The sequence below is a fragment of the Curcuma longa genome, chromosome 8 (genome assembly GCF_044706935.1).
Source record: "Curcuma longa cultivar G26 ecotype Majalengka, Jawa Barat chromosome 8, ITB_CL_G26_1.1, whole genome shotgun sequence".
Taxonomy (NCBI): domain Eukaryota; kingdom Viridiplantae; phylum Streptophyta; class Magnoliopsida; order Zingiberales; family Zingiberaceae; genus Curcuma; species Curcuma longa.
The window spans coordinates 1,190,966-1,209,611 of record NC_133868.1 but is presented as its reverse complement, the minus strand read 5'-3'; the positions used below and the strand labels follow the sequence as shown (position 1 = coordinate 1,209,611).

The following is an 18,646-nucleotide window of genomic DNA, read 5'->3' as shown; positions in this document are numbered from 1 at the left end:
CAGAAGGATGCAAAAAAGCAGCAATGCCGATGGCCTCTTGCGTCCTCATCTCCGTCTACTATTTTAATTTCTAGTTTACGATAAGATCATTGAACAGGTTGGAGGAGCCCATCCTGCAGTGGGTGCATGCAAAAGAATCGATGAGTGGGTCGTTGGAAGAGCTGATGAAGAGGTTAAACGAGCTTGAGGTGAACCTCACGAGGCTACGGGAGCAGATGCAGTTTGCCCTTGCGATGGAGGCAGGAGGAAGAGCAGATCAGCAGCTCAGTGATGAAGTTGTCATGGCCAATATTCCAGGCCACTTTGTCCATGGACCCTTCCACAGTGTCCTCAAGCACATCGGGCACGCCCTTCACATCTATCGCCCACACAATGGCGAAATCATCTTCTGGTCAGTAGCTAAATAAAGGGGGCATCATTTTATACCACCCACAGCATATATATTCGCAATCAAATCATATGTTCTTGACATGTGCATGCATGTTAGTGATTAATTCTCTACTAAATAAATGTCATAGATGGTGTAATCACCTTGTGTGATTCTACTATAGCAACTTACTAAGTAAAGGCAGTAGAGTTTTGAAGACTGACATCATATTAAATTCCACCTTTTTAAATGTTTATGTGTACAGTTAACTTCGAATTAGCATCATTAGGATATATTGATATTTTTTAGCGTTAGCAGTTTCATAGAAACGAAACTGAATCTATACTTTTTAATATATTTTAGAAGAGGCAAACATTAGAATAAATTAATTAGGTTAATTTTGTGATACGTAGGAACAAATCAGCAGAAAATCTATACGGATGGAAAGACTATGAAGCACTCGGCAAAAGTAATCACTACCTCCTAACGCATGACAAAAACAATAGCACATATCCGAGAAAGCTCATGGATCAATTGAACAAAGGTCAGTCTTGGTCAGGCCAATTGACACTGAAGAAGAAGACAGGTGAAAGGTTCACGGCGATGGTAACCAAAAGTCCTTTGTATGAAGATGGCTCCTTTTTCGGCGTCATTACTGTCTCCAGTGATGCTGCCTTATTGTTCAGCGATGAGTACTCAGAAATGGTAAGAGGATTCCAAGATCAGGTGCATGGTCAACTCAGAGAGTGCAAGCGAGTTCAGTGGAGCCAACAACCGCATATCACTTCATCCGTCTCAAATCTGGTGATTGTTTGATAAGTTTTGTTGTGTTATCTAGAAAGTAGAAAGTGTGTTCATCTTTCTTAAAGATAAAACTCTTTTATTAAAATCGTTCTAAAATTTAACAGGCCTCCAAAGTTTTTCTACGAAACCGCAAATACGATGAATAAGATAACAAAAAGAAAGAAAGTGCTGGTAAATATTATGTATTATGTAAACCATGGGATATTGGAAAGCTTTTGTGTTCTAAATAGTCTGAATGTAAGCGAGAAAGAGAGGAATTAGGAGAAAGTTATGTAAGTTTGAGGTGACTTAAGCTATAAAATTAATGTTTATATTATATTGATGCATACTGCCAACTTGTTGTTTTTGTTTCCCAGCTCTTAATCTAATAAGTTGTTCTTTTATGTTGAAGTTTAGAATTCAGATGGTAGATGCAAATATTTCACATTACTCTTAAACATTCTTATGTTCGATAATCATTAAAAAAAGGGTATTAATCATGAAAAAACTTGTACCACTAAAATTTATATTCCTGACAACCTAAATGTTATAGTTAAAATTACTAACAATACTGTTAAATTGATTTGTCATTATTAATGATAAATTTTATTTTCTTTAATTAATTATTAATTTTATAGTATGATAACAAAAGATTTATATTTTACAATAAAATTTTCTTTTATCAAATATCCTAGTTTAATTTGTCATAAAAATATTCTTATGATTATTATTTAATGTTAGTTATGATAAAGCATCTTCTTTAATTTTATAGTGAATAAAACAAAGCTATAATGCATTGAATACCCAAAAAATCCTTATTACAATATGAAAAATAGAGATCATTCAAACATTCACATAATTTATTCATATCAATTCTGTTTTAAAAAGAAAAAATTTGTAGAAACGCCTTGTAATTTTTCAACAATCTTGAACAAAGTTCTAGTAAGCAATTTTGCTTTTAGGAAAGTAAAATTTTAAAAATGTATTTTAAAATTTTAATTTTATATAATTATTCATTTCAAATTTTTTACTACTAATGGATACCATTCTTGGGAACGACAATTTTAATCATGCTTAAAATTTACTTGCTCTGTGTAAAAATAGAACCATCTTTTTATTTTGAGAAGTTGATAATCTTCCTTGGTGCCTATTAAGATGAACAAATCAGAACTAAACCAGCTCTCCTACCTTTCTAGTAAAATTACAATCAAGATGTGGAACTCTATCAAGATGAACAAATCAGAACTAGACTAGCTCTCCTACCTTTCTAGGAAATTACTATCAAGATGTGGAATGGACTTATGGAACTACTTATATTTGTAAAGGGCATAGCCATTTCGGCAATAAAGTCTACAAGTACCAATACCTTCACAATTGATCTGCTTTGAAACACTAAGTGGAACCCACTTAACTCTATAGCCTAAAACATTTGTCCTTCAATATCAAGTTTGTGAAGGATTTTTTTGTACTGGTGTGAGGTCAACAAAATAGAATTTAAATTTCCATTCATCGTCATTGATGCAGCTAAAAATTACCACCACACTAGATGGTGAATTGAAGTAGATGTCTTGATCAGGGATGAGGTGGCCCTTGGACAAGAAAACATGCATTAAAGGACATTGAAGTTATTTGATGAGGCTTTTCTGATGCTTAAGTCAATAAAATGATGATAGAAAATGAAGAAGAAGAAAGTATTTGACATTAGGGTTAGCTACTAAAGGTTCGATGCTCATACCATTGTGAACTTAAATATTTATAGAGGATTGGACCCTAAGCATTTTGGTGGACCAAAAAAGAATAGAGCTAGCACAAGCTGAGATGAGAGTTCAAGCCCAACTGTAGGTGTAGTGCAGAGTCCTTAGGGCTAAAGTAGATTTTGAAATGTGAGCCTGAATGAATATATGAGGAACTTATTTGGCTAAGAAAATGATTATATGTTTGAAATTAATTTAATATAACTAAATTTGGTGTAAAGAAATTAACCACAACCTAATGAGGTAAAGGAGCCGAGAAAGCTTATAATCTCGGGACAAAGTCCGAGAGAGATCCGAAGATCAACCTTAGAGCCATAGGACTAAGAGAGAAGAATATAAAATGTAAATACTCTTATAACTTTATCCCTAGACTCGAACAATCCAATGGAGTCAGAGAGAGAATTATAATAGAATACTCGAACAACTTAATCTTGTGACTTGAACAAATCAATAAGGTTGGGAAGGGAATAATAAAAGAGAAAATTCCCATGTAATTCAATCCCTCGACTCAAACAACCCAATGGAGTCAGAGAGAGAATAATAATAGAATATCTATCCAAATTGATCTTGGAACTCAAACAAACCAATGAGGTCATGGAAAAAATAACAAGAAAATATTTAAATAATTTGATCACAAAACTTAGATAGATCAATGAAGCATGGGAGAGAATAATAGAAGATCAGGATCCTCTGACTCGGATAGATCGACGAAGTCATGGGGAGAATAATAGAAGGTCAGTCTAGATCCCATGACTTAGATAGATCGACAAAGTTGGGGAGAGGATAATAGAAGACCGAGCTAAATCTTATAGAGAGAGAGCAACGAGTGGATCCAGTGGAGGGAGAGCAACGAGTGGATCCCAATAGGGAGAACGAGTTTATCCCATAGAGGGAGAATAATGAGTCGATGTCGAGATTGCGAGTCTAGAAAAGATATAACCAAAAGTCAATCCTAGAGCCACGGGATAAGGGGAAAAGCTTGATCCCACTGAGGTCATGGGGTGAGTGTAATAGACAAATCTAACTTAATCCTATGTAGGCCGGAAAGAGGTGCTTGATCCAACTAAGATCACGAGAAGGGTGTAATATAAAAATCTAACTTGAACTCATATAGGCCAAGAAGAGGTGTTTGATCTTGCTGAGGTCAAAGGGAGAGTGTAATAAATACGTTTGATTCAATCCCATGCAGGCTGAGGAGAGGTGTTAGATCCTATTGAGGCAGTGGGATGTTGGGAGAGAAGGTTGAGTCGCCCCTTAGCATTTATGTGACTCATTGATAATCAATATTTTGATACAAGATTTTAGCTCTTATACTTATGTTTGAATTCGCTCGTATATTTAAATTCGCATTCATATCCTATTTTACGAGTTTGGATTTATTTTGAGTTTTGATATAATTTCTCTTATATTTGTGGCATTATATCTTAATTGTTGGTGCAGGGAGCACCAGATGATCAAACCTTAATTTTGATAATGACAAAAGGTTCAAGTTAAGTATGTGATGTTTACTGATGAGCTGATCTAAGTGTGTAGGTAGCACAAAAAAGTCCTAGTGGATACTAGGCAGTGGAAATCCTAGTTGGAGGCTGAGCAGATCTAATCTGGAGGATTAGGTGGGAAGACCTGACTGAAGGCTAGGTAGACCTAAACTGAAGAATTAGGTGGGAAGTCCTGATCAGGAGGACTGGGCAGAAAGACTTGGCAGATCAACAACATTAGGTGGAAGACTAGGCAGGTTAGGTGGACCAGATGTCTAGCAGTGGAAATCTTAGGGCCGAGGATCGAGACTAAACAGAAGTCCAACAAGTCTGGAGGACTTGGTTGGCAATAGGTAAATTCTCCCGAGTGGAGTGGGTGAGGGCGCGTTCCCGGTAAGGGGAACAGCAGGTGTCGATCTAACCTAGAATTTCACTAGAAATCCGAAGTCAAGACTAAAATAATTGGCTAAGCTGTTACACTTTCCTGTTATATTTTACTTTTGTGCTAACTTGTAATGCAGGAAAGAAGGGGCTGAAACTTTGTGTTCTGGGCACCCTTATCTGGATCTAGGCGATCGGACTCAGGCGCACGGATGAGTTCCAGGTGATTGGATGTCAGTAGAACGAGGTCAGCGAAGCAGTGAGGTGGTAGAGTCCCAGTGATCGGGACACCGCAGCTTCAGGCATCCAGAGTGGTTCCAGGCGCCCCGATTTGGATAAAGGCGTTGCGGAGTCAAGGTTCATCCGGAACCTCCACGTCAGCATAGAGGCGTCTGGAAAGGGATGCAAGCGCTTAGAAGTGCTGAGCCAGCAGCGTCGATAGTAGATCGGCGGACAATGTGGAGGCACTCGAAAAAAGCTTTTAGGCGCCCAGATACCCTAATAAAAGAGCCTCGAGGGAGAGTCGTTGAAGTATCATTCTACAGACAAGCAATGACCGTCTACACGTGAAGCATCAATCAAGAACGTTGTCATAACGCCGAAGAGCTGCACCAGAATTCAAGATCATCACTCTATCAGTAATTTTAATTTGTGCTTAATTTTTATTAGGTCGATATAGTTGTTACCGATCCTATATTTTTGTAATCGCTAACTCCCTTTCATAAGAAGAGAGTTATATAGTTAATTGTCTGTCGGAAATAATCATTTGATCATGGGCCTTAGAGTAGTAGCTTGTGGTTGTGAACCAAGTAAATCTCTACGTTTGTTTGCCTTTTCCACTGCACTCTCTGTGTCTTTTGTTAGTAGAAGCCCTAAAGTCAATTATGTGATGATTGACTAAGGACTTTTGTATTATATTCTATTATTAATAAAGGCATAATTTTTTATTATTATACTTACTTTGTATTAGTGCCAAATAACTAAATATAATAATGTCCTTGGGTAGCTAGTTCTAATCTATATCATATCGATTGTTTGAATCGATAGTGAGAAGATATAGAGAACACTACTCTTAATCATTCCTAGTCAAGCATTAATATTCAGGGACGATGTTAATGCGTTGAGACTAGCATGTAGGTCAACTGGATGATTTGATCTCACAAGTCATGGATATGGGATATTGAGTTGACACATGGGTATACATTAGAGAATGTATACTGAATTGATCCGCCATGAGAAAGTTTCATGAATCGTTATATGAGTGTCATAAACTTTCTCATGTGACTATTGGCATAAATAGTCCTTAGACCTGAAGTCACTACGGTTCCCTACATAAGGAGTTATGTACTTTGGTATCGTCAAACGTCACCCGTAACAGGGTGGACTATAAAGGAATTCACTAGATATGTAATAAATTATGCAGAGGAATATGAATGATGTAGATGGGATCTATCCCTCCCATATAACGGGAGTGATATCTTACGACCTCTTGATAGAGTAGGACTATGAAATGTATGACCATGCTCAAATGAGTCAATATGAGATATTGAGCTCATTTGCTTGAGTGAGTCTACTTGGGGATCAAGAAACATAAAGATTGATAAGAGGATGACACGGTCTATGCCTCATTGATCAATCTAAATATCGAAAATAGAAGGACATGGTCATACATTATCATAGTCATGGAGGTTATGTCGGATCTCGACATTCTTGTCACTTGGGTAGCAATGATGCATTGCTAGATACCACTCATTGCTTATGTTTCTAAAATGAATTTTAGAAACATTGCTAACGTTACAAGAACCTATTGGGTCACACACAAATAACACTCTATTTGGAGATGAGTTCATTTTAGTTTGACTAAAAGAACAATTAAGCTCATTGGATGACCTAGACTTAAGTTAAACTTAAGTTGGTTGAATTTGAGTTAGACTCAAATTAAACCAAAATGAATTTTGATTCATCATGCATGATTAATATGGATTAATCATGCAATTAAGAAGAGGAAGTTACATGCATGGAAGTTATCATGCATGAGTTGAATTTGAGTTAGACTCAAATTAAGCCAAATTGGATTTTGATTCATCATGCATGATTAATGTGGATTAATCATGCAATGAAAAGGAGGAGGTTACATGCATGAGAGTTATCATGTTTGATTAATAGGATTAATCATGCATTGATGAGGAATACCAAAAGCCTAAAAACCCTTGGTATTCATGGCATGAGTATAAAAGAGTTTGCTCTTGCAAAACTCTTGGGTTGTTCATTTTTCTTCCTTCTTCCCTCACTTGGTCGAAATCTCTCTTCCCTCTCTTGGCCGAAATCCATAAAGGTTGCTAGGACAACCACCTTTCTCCAAAAGTGAGTGTTCGTGTGGATATGCATAAAGGCACAGACACTTAAACGTGCTAGAGATCCGACGACCTTTGGACGAGCGGAATAAGTGAAGGGCACGCATCAAAGGTGAATTCTATTAGATAGAATTTTTATAGTTTTAATTTGTATGAGTTTTTCGCATGGATCGCTCGAAGGATCCTATTTTTCGCTGCGATTTTTGATTTTATCGCATAGGATTCCCAACAAAAACATAGCAAAAAATTTTAAAAATTTGCAGAATTAACATTCTACATGTACCTGGAGTATGACGCTTAGCGGGAAGGGCATCAATCGCATGGTCCTCCTCCGAGTCCCGCTTCTACTGGTGATCCACGCAAGGTGATCTTCAAGAAGGTTTCTAAAGTCTTAAATCATGTCACAGTCTTCGGTATTAGCCGATGAGTAGTAACGACTGATACGAGAAAAAATTCTAATATCAAAAACACGCAACAACACACGTCGCGATCGTTTTCGGGGCTTTCTTTCTATCGTCGAGAATTTACAATTCTGACAACACAAAATACAAGAAAAATTATCGAAACAATTTTTGAAAAAATGAAAAAACCATAGGCACACGACAACAATTCTATAATCTACTAAAAATCTCAAAATGCCCACGATATCTTTGTCCGACGAAAAACCTTCGCTGGCGCGAAAAAGGCGGTGAAAAACTTGGCTATCGGCGGCGACCAGGCGGCGATGGACGCGATCATCGCGCGCAGGAAGAAGCGATCGCACGACAGGATGGTTTGGCTCCCGTGGGTCGGGCCGGGAAGAAAAGAAGAAAAGGGCTTAGTTCAGTTGAACCGGGTTTAGGCTTAGTACTGTAGCAAACCATCTTTGCTTTTGGTTTGCATGGTTCGGTGATCAAACGACCTCCGATTTGACCCAAATAAGTTTCATTTGATTCGTCTTCTCGAGATGAATCTGGTCATCCCCTTTATTTTATCAAAATAGTTTCCATTATTAATCAAACCAAGTTGGTTTAATTTTAGTTCAATATTAAGTCATTTGGTTCAACAACCAAATTCCTTATGGTTTAAATCAAACCAATTTTTCTTGTTTTGTGGTCCAACCAAATCAACATTCTCTCGATGTGAGAATCCAATTCTCAAACTCGTTTTAAGTCCTTCTGAAAACTTCTTGTTCGTGTGACCCAATAGGTTCTCGGTTATGTTGGTCGTCCATAATTAACCATTAATTTTCTAAACGATTATGAGTGGCACCTAGTAGTACATCATAATCCCCAATTAATAAAAAATTAATGATTAATTTCAGAATAATTTCTAAACCTTTCAGTTGCTTCAATAATTGTGCCTCGTTCCTTTCACTTGTCCTATACCTGCTTAGTTCAAGACATTGTCTGTCTGTGTCAGTTCACACTAAGCTGACTATATACCTAGCCTAAGCTAATCTCTTGTCCTATGGATTCAAGTTACTTGCACATGTGTCCAAGAGTGTCATGCTCTTGACATGTGTTGCTTTGGCCAAAAATTTTCAGTAACAATCCTAACAAGCGGTCGTAGGGTATATTTCTGTCTTATTAGAGAGCGGTGAATCCTCTATGAGCTATTCAAATACCTTCGGGCACCTCAACTTATACCCAATCATCCCGAGTCCACACTTTATTAAAGAGGTCTACTTAAGATGTCAAGGTATAAGCCTACATGACTAAGGTGACTTGAATACCGTAAGTCTAAGGAAGCTCGCACTTAAGCCACATCGAGATCTTCGTTGACATGTGCTTAAAAGGAACCATACAAAGTCTCAAAGCAAGTCACTCCAATAAACTGATTACCTTTAATCAGCATCCACACTTATCTCTCACCATATAATGTCTCCAGCTAGTGAGATCGGCTGCTTGTCGAACTAAGGAATTTAAACGTGCTAGTCTTGACAGAATCGATAACGTCTGTAATCATCAATTCATCGACTATGGACAATTTCAATACATTCATAATTACACATGTAGAGATCCTTACAAGTTGTGATCAAATCACAAATTCTCTCATGATATAAATCGTATTGCAGGCGTTCAGTAATTAAGTTTAAGATCTAATCAAACGTAAAAAATTACGCACTTAAAAAGTAAACTTTATTATTATTAAACAATTTAACAATACAACCATAAGATGATTGCCTTAGGACATCTCTCAAACATAACAAATCTCTCATCTTAAAATAAAGAAACTACTTCATAATATTGAAGATACAATCCTTAAAATCAATAATAACATTCTAATAATCTGGAAATAAAGATAAATGAATAGAAAAACTCGATTGTTGATGTTTGTCGATGTCTCCGGATGATCTCTTCGTGTTGTTTGATGTCTTAGAATAAGTTAGATCTTAAATGTCTTGGATGTGACCTCCTCTTTGATCTCCTGTCACTAGATAATCCTTGAATTGCCACCCTTTGCATCCTGTTTTATCCCCTTATCCCTAACAAATTTTTCTAAATAAAAGGGAGGTGCAACATCCAACCTTAACGATCCATGGTCTATCTTGGTTCTCTACTTCACTCGGCAGTATCCATGACTATGGAAATTTCCACTGGCAGGCCATGAATCTTAACATGTCCCAATTGACTCTCCACATGCGTGATCCTTCTTTCAATGATGATCCACGATCATGGAATGTTCCACGGACTAGCTGTACATGGATCATTCTGTCCATTCTCCGCGCTTTCTTGTAAGCTCACCTCCAATTAGCAGTAAAAATCACAGTTGTGGAATGTTTCATATTCTGGCTATCGATCATTCTGCTAATGTATTTTCTTAATTTGGCATCTCCAAGCATAATCCTTTGGTTTAACTTCTCGATTCACATGCGCCAACGTCAAGATCTAACCTTTCTGTAAATAAAAATGCAAATCGCAGTCATCTAAATAAAAAAGATAAAATGATATAAATGTTAAAAGTTTATATAAAATATACTCATATAATATAATAAATATAAGCTAAATAAGATAAAAAATATGTATAATTCACACACAGCAATATATACTTTATTTCTTAGTTTACTTCTTGTATACCATAATTTAAAATTGAGTTCTCTATCATTTTTTTCTTCTCTTATATCGATTTTATCTCTTGTACACATAAAACATTAATTCTTCTTTCATTTATTGAATATTTGTATGAATTCAATGTTAGATGACAACCTAATATAACTCTCACTTTTTTTCATCCGGACTTAGGATCAACATCGGCGGATTTAGAAATCCAAAATAACTGAAAGGTGGAAAATAAATTAAAGTTTATTTAGTAACAGCTAAAAGTGTAATTACTAATAATTATTTTGTAATAAATTACTGACTTGGAACAAAAACCAATTACATAGGGTATATCAACTTAGAATTTCTAGTTGCAACATCAATCAGAATCGGAGGCAACGACACAAATTTAATATTGCTAGCAAGTTATACAAATGAGTTTTTACGGTATTACTGACGTATGTCAGCTTTTGTTATCTATGTTCCTGAAAGTTAAATCTTCATCTTCTTCATTTCCAAACAGGAATAATTCCTTGAGCTGCCAATCTCTTGCTTACCCAAAACACTACTTGCTTACCAGTAATTCTCTTTTCATCGATGAGGAAGGGCTCAACTGTGCTTACTCCTGATCCATATGACGACAAAGAAAACCCTTTGGGACCTGCAAAATTAGCAAAACCAGTGAGCTTCCATTTGCATTGATGAACTACCCTACATGCATATGCAAAGAGAGTTAGCATTGGCACCTGTTAAAATTCCGTTAGGAAAGAAGGCCCAGAAGGAATATGGAATGTCATTCTTCAAGAAGGATCCCTCCAACTGTTATTTTTATTGTCACAAAGAATACAAAACAAGGTTCATATTCAGGTTGTGGTTCATGATTGATGCACTAATCTTGCTTGTAACAATGTAAACCAAGTTGTTCAAGATAAAACAAAGTTGATAGTTTCAAGAGTCACAGACCCTATTATCCTGAAATGATATTTCAACATCTGTTATATCGTCTTGAGCTTCAAGAGTCTCTTTTAGTGCAGGAATCACTTCCCCTTCCATCATCTCAGGCAATGGCTTTGCACGCGGTTTCTGGGCTTTCTGAGGAGTCTCCTTTTCTGCTGGTGCTGCTGTTGCGTTTGCAACTGTGTCTTCCTTCTTCACTTCAGTAACTATTGACAACAATTCAGCATCCAACAATTCATCCACTTAATACATATCATCTCCAGAAATTATTTCTGACAAGTACACAGTTACCTGCGGATGCAGTGGAAGACTCTTGTATCGCTGGACACACTACACCGCCACGACTAAGAATGATTTTTCCCCATTCCTGTCGACGATAACTGATCGTCGCGGCTTTAGAGAGGACCAAGAACTTTGCATCTATCACCTGCCTTGCCAAAGTGTTCTGCATGTTAAATGACTGGCAAGCCATGATGGTGCAGATCTGTAGATCTAGGAGGCTTTTCCACTGCTAGCTGGCTGAAGCAGGGTATGGAAACTTGGTGGGTAGGCTCTGATTCCGAATTGGAGTTGAGGGTGTAATGGGTTGGAGTGTCCTCTTTCTCTGTAGCGATTGGAACGGAGGCGGAGGGGGAGAGGGGGAGAGGGGGAGAGGTGAGAGAAGGGCTCATCTTCTTAGTAGGATCCTATCCGCTAGCATTTTGTGTGGCCCTTCTTTGGCTATTTGGTTCTATGCTCAGGAACAAACGAACTTCTTGTTGGATCTGAGAGAATCTTGCGTGCTCTGAGTTACAATATCTATGCAATTGAATTATTGTGGTTCATTTTCGCTATGGCTAATAATGGACGTTCAAGCCCCTGAGCTACTTAATAGTAGGGTGTCTTGTGCAATATTCCGTACATCTAAATTTAAAGTTCTAGTCCTAACTATTGAATGAATTTTTTATAGTGAAAGATTAAATCTAAAAAAGTCAAATTATTAGGTCGTTTGCTACGAGTATTTTAGAATTTATTTTGTTGTAGATGATCGATAGAAAAATTATTATAAAATCGAATTAATCATTTTAAGGATTAATTTATTCTAAAAGTTAGATACATTATGCTAACTCTAATATTTATTAAAGTTAAACAATGTTTAATTTTGAGATGGATGATCCAACTTCACATTCCGCCTACTAAGTAAATGTATAAAGTAAGATGGCTTCTGAAGTGGCGCCTCAACATTATTAGTTGTTCAAATCTCGCATATATATATATATATATATATATATATATATATATATATATATATATATATATATATATATATATATATACACACACACGTTGTGTGGATTTTAAATTCTAATTACTTAAGAAAAATACTTTATCTTTTACCACTACATCATACTTTGAGAAACTATTTACTCATGAAGACATGTGTTGCTTGAGGTTTCTAGTTTGAATCCTCGTAGTAACATGTATTTGTTGACTGAGGTACTGTGCGATTTAAGTCTTAGCAACATGTATTTGTTGACTGAGGTACTGTTGAGACAGTATGCTCTTATCAACCTAGTGGTACCATGCCTCCAAAAAATCTCTTAGAAGTTTTTTGATATGGGATCGTTTGGGCGGTGGGGCCGATCACTATAAAAAGTTTATCCACTACAGTTTTTAGAGGACAAGGGTTCGAATCCTGGCGAAGCCAGGCAATATCCTCTTGCATCGTGATCAACTGCAGTTTCTCGATTTACCTCCTCACAAATGGTCGTGGAGCCGATCGTGTGGGGCTATTGGGGTTACGAATTTCACTTTTTTTTAGAAGAGAAAGTATTTACTCAATTTTTATATATTTTTTTAATAACTAGATATTGAATTCTTGGAACTAACTAATATTGAGATGGACGATCTGATCTCATATTCCATATACCAAGAAAATTAGAAAGTCCTCGTGATTATCCATCCGGAGCCGCCAACATCCCAAGTTTATCATTAGAAAAAAAATACCTATACTGCACTATAATTGGAAATAGAATTTAAAATGTCTTATTAATTGATGGAGTGTCTTACCGTTGCACTAAAATCCTAGGTCAATTTTTACTACAGTTATAAAACATAGGGCAAAGTGTTGTCTGACTTACTAATTCATATCTTATCATGGGATCTTTTACTCTCAATATACTTTCTCCTGGTATCATTTTTAAGCCGTACAACATGTATTGAGCCAAAAAAATAAATGTATGACTACTCAATATCAGTATTTTTTATTATATATGTCTCGTTTAAAATCTGCATAATTATATTATTGTTTCTGTATTGACTAATTAACTCTTTGCATATGATCTTTTATAGTACATTCATGTGTGAAAATAAAATAAATTGAATCATACAAAATAAATTGGTTCAAAAATATAGATAATATTATCTTTATATTTTAAGATAATTTATATATGCAACTTCTTTAACTTGTTAGCGTTTTATGTATCTTTATTATTCTTTTAAAAAATCATCATATGCATATTTATCTTTAATATAAATTGACCAAGTTATCTAATAAAATTGACAGAATACCTTACAAAGTTCAAATTAATCAAACTTGACTACACTTGATAGTTGAAAAGTTTAATAAATATTGAAAATAGAGAAATTGAAAAGGTGTTGACAATAAATCAAGTTCAACAAATATTGAGAGTGAACAAAATCCAAAATGTTGTCCAACATATGAGATTAGGCAAATAAAATTCCAAATGGGCCTAAAACTAAGTGAAAGTTTTGATGAGTCAAAGTAAATCTAAAATTAACAAGTGGAAGTTCTAGTGATTTAAAATGAACTAAGACTAGACAACTGAAAGTTTTGATGAATCAAGATTGACTAACACTAGACTAACAAAGAAATCCTAGAGACTAAACCTCTTGGATAGTATAACTCCTCATGAATCAAGGTTGAAGGCTAAAGGGGAGGGGTGAATAACTAAATTATTCTTTTTCTTGCTTAAATCTAAAATTTGAGTTATTGTAGTGGAAATTATTGGTGCAATCAGTTTTTAGGATTTTAATATTTGACAATAGACACAATATACTTGTGTCTGATCAAGTTTGACCAGGGATTGATCCAAACATGATCAAATCTTTGAAAGTAAGTAAAGTGAAAGTCTAGTCAAGTTAAGATTTCACTAGCAAAGTGAAATTTTAGCCAAGTCAAAATTGACAAGATGAATAGCAATGGAAAAGTCCAAGCAGGTCAAAGATGATATGATGTCTAGTAAAGAAAAAGTCTAGACATATCAAGGTTGATATGATGTCCGACAAAGAAACAGTTTAGGCAGATCAAGGATGGCAAGTGATAAGTTCAGGCAAGTCAAGGATGATCATATGTCTAGTAAAGGAAAAGTCCAGACAAGTAAAAGTGGACCGAAAAAACTCTATAAAAGAACCTCAAAATCAGAGCTCAGAATATCAATCTACTATTCAATCCTCTTCTTTTATGCTTGGGAAAGCTTTTGAAATTCGTCTTGTGCTACTGAAGAAGTGCCAGGAGGAGTGGGAGACAGTCAAGGCTTCGGGATCAATCATTAGTGCGCTTGGTTTGCTTTTATTATATGCTTATGTTTTAATTTCATACTTGTGTGCATAATCATAAACTGTAAGGGATTTATCCTCTTCTGGAAAAGTTTCGAAAAGGAGATAACTTTAATGGATAGGCACCTCTTGTATGTAGGCCTTGAAGTACTAATTTTGGGGGATTATGAACCAAGTAAATTTCGGTATTGTGTTCTTGTCTTTATTATTTTATATTCCATTGTGTGCTGACCCTAATAGAAAAGAAAGAATGAAAAAAATGAAAAAAGTAACACGTATTATTCACACCCTAGTGCTTTCTATAGTCCTACAATTGGTATAAGAGTCAACTAGCTCTTGATTAGACTAATCGCCAAGGAAGTAAATATGCCAGAGATTGAGGGGGAGAGATGTAAAAGATATAATGGTTAATTCAAATTTTAAATTTCACATTTTATATTTCAAGTGTAGAGATAGAGTGTACTACAAAAATAAGTACCCTACTATTAAGACTCAGACAGTATAATTAGCGACAAATGAGGAGTCGATGCTAGGAGTCCAAAGAAACAAAGAGCACATCGTGTGCTTCAAGTACAAGCAATTCAATCAGTGCAAGAACCAATTCTCGAAGAAGAAGAAATTCAAGCATCCAGGGGAAGCGATCCAGATTAGTAAATTTAAAACTTACAAAAATGTTCTTATTACATATATTTTGAAAAGATTTTCAAAATTTATAGAAATAGTTTCTTAAAATTAATGATCGAACTTTAGTTTTGATAATGGCATGAGGTTCAAGTTAAGTGTGTTGTTGGACTAACAAATTGATCTAGTGTGCAGAGAGCACAGGAAAAGTCATAGTTGAGGTTAGGCAAGACAAAATCCTAGTTGTAGGCTAGGCAAGGGTAAGTCCTGGTCTAGAGGATCAGGTAGAAGACTTAGCAGGTCAAGTATACCAGGTGCAAGTACATGCAGTATCGGAGGACCGAGAAGCTGTTGGGTTGCAAGGGTGCAAATATAGTCCCACATCTAAAGTACATGGAAAAGATCATGAAGTTAAAAGGATGGAAAGTATCTCCATTGGTATGAGGCATTTTGGGGAGAGCCCAAGAACAAAGCCATGAGGGCTTAGGCCCAAAGTGGACAATTTCATACCATTGTGAAGATATTTTGATTCCATCGGTACTAACAGAAGCGTGGCCAAAGTCCAAGTGAGTAGGGTCAGGAGGGCCGGAGGCTTGGTGAAAGTCTAGGCGGTCAGGAGGACCGGGTCCTAGCAGCCAATTCCTGGAGATCGAGGACCACAGTTGAGCAGGAAGTTCAACAAGTCTAGAGGACTTGGTTGGCGAGTTAGGTAAATTCTCCCGAGAGAAGTGGGTCAGGACGCGTTCTTAGAGTGGAACTGTAGGCGTCGGTCTACAACCATATCCGAGATCTCAATCGACCAGATTGTGGAATCCAGGCGACTCAGATTTGGATAAATACAGTGGAAGTCGAAGTCTATTAAGACCCTCCACGTCAGCACAGAGTCGACCGGAATAGAGAGTCTAGTCGATCGGAAGGCCGAGTCAGCTACGAAGATAGTGGATCGGTAATCTACGTGGAGTCGCCCGGAGGGAGGTTCTAGGCGATCGGAAGGTCTTATAAAAAGACTTCGAATAGAGGCTTTTGTACATCAATTCACATCAATCCAAGATAATTCAAGTCGAGCCGATGGCACCCTGAGCGAGAAGGACCACCTGAACATCCGTCGTAATGCCGGAATCGCACTAAAACAAGACTCTTCTTCAACTCCGGCTCTGGGTAACTGTTTATATTTATTATATATTTTAAATACGATAAAGTTTTTATCGTTGGCTTTCTTGTAAATCGTTACAACTCATTCCCGTAAGAAAATGAGTTTCTTAGTAGATTGCCTATACGTAAATGATCAAAAATCATGGGTCTTAGAGTAACAGTCTTTGGTTGTGAACCAGCCTTTGGTTGTGAACTAAGTAAAAATAAAATGTCTTTTTGTATGCTTGATTTTATTCGTATTTCTGTTGCATAGTACCTGATCTACGAACAAGCACGATCGAATTAACGAGTTTTTGAAATTGGGGAAAAATCGCTATAAGCGCTATTCACCCCCCTCTAGCACTTATCCGATCCTACAATTGGTATTAGAGCGAGGTTCTTGATTCTCGTGCAACCACTGATCAAGAAGAATTTTCAAATCGATTTTGGATTTCAAAATTTTTTAAAGTTTTTTAAAAATTTATTTTATTCTTTTATCCCGCACTACTAAATCCAAGACCAAGTCTTGGAACTTCATTTTTCTTGTCTTTCTGTGTGCTAGATTAATGGTTCACCAGGAAGGATTCAGCACCGCAAGACCACCTCTGTTCTCAGGGAAGGACTTCACCTACTGGAAAGGTAGGATAGAGTAACACTTGAAGACTCAAGTGGAGATGTGGATAGTCATCCAGATGAGATTCACAATCTCGACTGACAATGATGGTCTACCACAGACTTGCGAGAGGTGGGGCGTAGCCATGAGAAAAAAGATCGAGGTAGACGCAAAAGCCACACAAACCCTGCAATGCAGACTTACCAAAAAGGAACTGAACCGGGCCAGACTATTTATCCGCGCGAAAGACTTGTGGAATAAGTTGATCGAACTGTACGAAGGTACCTCAGACACAAAAATTAGTAAAAGAGATTTACTAATGAATAAATTGTATAATATCTGGATGATGGACGGGGAGTCGACAAGTGCACTACACGTTAGAATCCAGGATATCCTCAACGGTCTACACGTAATTGGCCAACAGGTAGAAAACCGGGACATAATCAGGTATGCATTGAAAGCATTCCCTAGGAACACTTTGTGGGCATCTATGGTGGATGCTTACAAGGTCTCCAGGGACCTTTCAAAGGTTAAACTCGATGAACTTTTCTCTGAATTTGAATTATATGAGCAGTGTAACGCCGAAATGGAAGAGAAGGGGGTATTGCTCTTCTTGTAGGTACAAACAAAGAAAAGAAACCAAAGAAGGTAGTCAAAGATTCAGACTCATCGGACTCTGAAACAAACGACGAAGTCACAATAGAGCTCGTAAATCTTGTATGAAAGATGATCTAGAGAAAACATGGAGTCAAGAAGTCGGAAGTGAAGAAGTTGGTGAACAAGACGAATAGTCCATCTTCAATCGACAAAACGAAGCTCAGATGCTACAGATGCAACAAAAAGGGTCACTTTAAGGCTGATTGCCCGAACCAAAAGAAGGACCGAAAAACCAACAAGAAGGAACTAAAGGCAACCTGGGATGAATCTTCCTCAGAGGACTCGGATGAAGAACCAACGACGACGAGTTTCCTCGCGCTTCCGGCATAGAATGAACTAACAGAAAGCGACAATGAATCGGACACCGACACAAGTACAAGCCACGGATCCGCATCCATTTTTGAAGGTTTCCACACCACTGTAAGTATTGAACGGTTATATTCAATCATCATTAGTTTATCTAAAAAATTAGCAAAATCTAATGCTTTAGTTGAATCGCTCCAAGAGGAGATAGTTTTCCTCAAGGAGAAAGTCAACACTGAGCCGTCAACCAAGACTACTCTAATTGAGGATTCGACTCAAGTTCAACTTGGGAAGGAGAATTTCCAATTAAAGCTTTAAGTTGACGAACTCAGACGGTTGCTTGAAAAATTCACATCTGGGTCTAAGTATCTTGACATGATACTTGGAACTCAGAAAATTGGATACAATCGATCGGGCATTGAACATAAATCAAATAATAGGTCATTCATGACATTGTTGCACAAACCACACAAATCAAATAGATCTAGAGTCCAAGCATGGGTTACCAAGTCTAAACTGATAAATCCAGTTGAAATAAACTGATTCTGGGTTTCCAAGGATCAAATACATTTGATCCGACCCAACAAGGGTCACGATCCAGGGGGATCCAAATTCCATAATTGATTGCTTGCATTTTCTATATTTTACTTTTTTTCTTTTCTGTATTAG

At 36.8% G+C, this 18,646-nt stretch overlaps 2 protein-coding genes across 2 annotated transcripts; one reads left to right on the top strand and one right to left on the bottom strand.

The window, feature by feature from the left end:
* LOC141834160 (uncharacterized) lies at nt 1-1,480 on the top strand. Its single transcript, XM_074721612.1, has 3 exons — nt 1-391; nt 781-1,171; nt 1,276-1,480. The coding sequence occupies exons 1-3, from the start codon at nt 141-143 to the stop codon at nt 1,315-1,317; spliced, it is 684 nt and encodes a 227-aa protein (XP_074577713.1). The 5' UTR covers nt 1-140; the 3' UTR covers nt 1,318-1,480.
* A 9,048-nt stretch (nt 1,481-10,528) lies between these two features.
* On the bottom strand, nt 10,529-11,774 carry LOC141833843 (uncharacterized). Its single transcript, XM_074721343.1, has 4 exons — nt 11,386-11,774; nt 11,101-11,300; nt 10,884-10,956; nt 10,529-10,798 (listed from the first exon to the last, which is right to left on the bottom strand). Exons 1-4 carry the CDS (start codon nt 11,564-11,566, stop codon nt 10,647-10,649), a joined length of 606 nt encoding a protein of 201 aa, XP_074577444.1. The 5' UTR covers nt 11,567-11,774; the 3' UTR covers nt 10,529-10,646.
* Between the last annotated feature and the right edge of the window lie 6,872 nt (nt 11,775-18,646).

Excerpts from the sequence above, each read along its gene's own strand:
- LOC141834160 (XM_074721612.1), top strand. The coding sequence starts at position 141 with ATGAGTGGGTCGTTGGAAGAGCTGATGAAGAGGTTAAACGAGCTTGAG. Across the intron at positions 392-780 it reads AATGGCGAAATCATCTTCTG|GAACAAATCAGCAGAAAATC; the intron begins GTCAGTAGCTAA and ends TGTGATACGTAG. Across the intron at positions 1,172-1,275 it reads CTTCATCCGTCTCAAATCTG|GCCTCCAAAGTTTTTCTACG; the intron begins GTGATTGTTTGA and ends AAAATTTAACAG.
- LOC141833843 (XM_074721343.1), bottom strand. The coding sequence starts at position 11,566 with ATGGCTTGCCAGTCATTTAACATGCAGAACACTTTGGCAAGGCAGGTG. Across the intron at positions 11,301-11,385 it reads GTCTTCCACTGCATCCGCAG|TTACTGAAGTGAAGAAGGAA; the intron begins GTAACTGTGTAC and ends TGTTGTCAATAG. Across the intron at positions 10,957-11,100 it reads TATCATTTCAGGATAATAGG|TTGGAGGGATCCTTCTTGAA; the intron begins GTCTGTGACTCT and ends TAAAAATAACAG.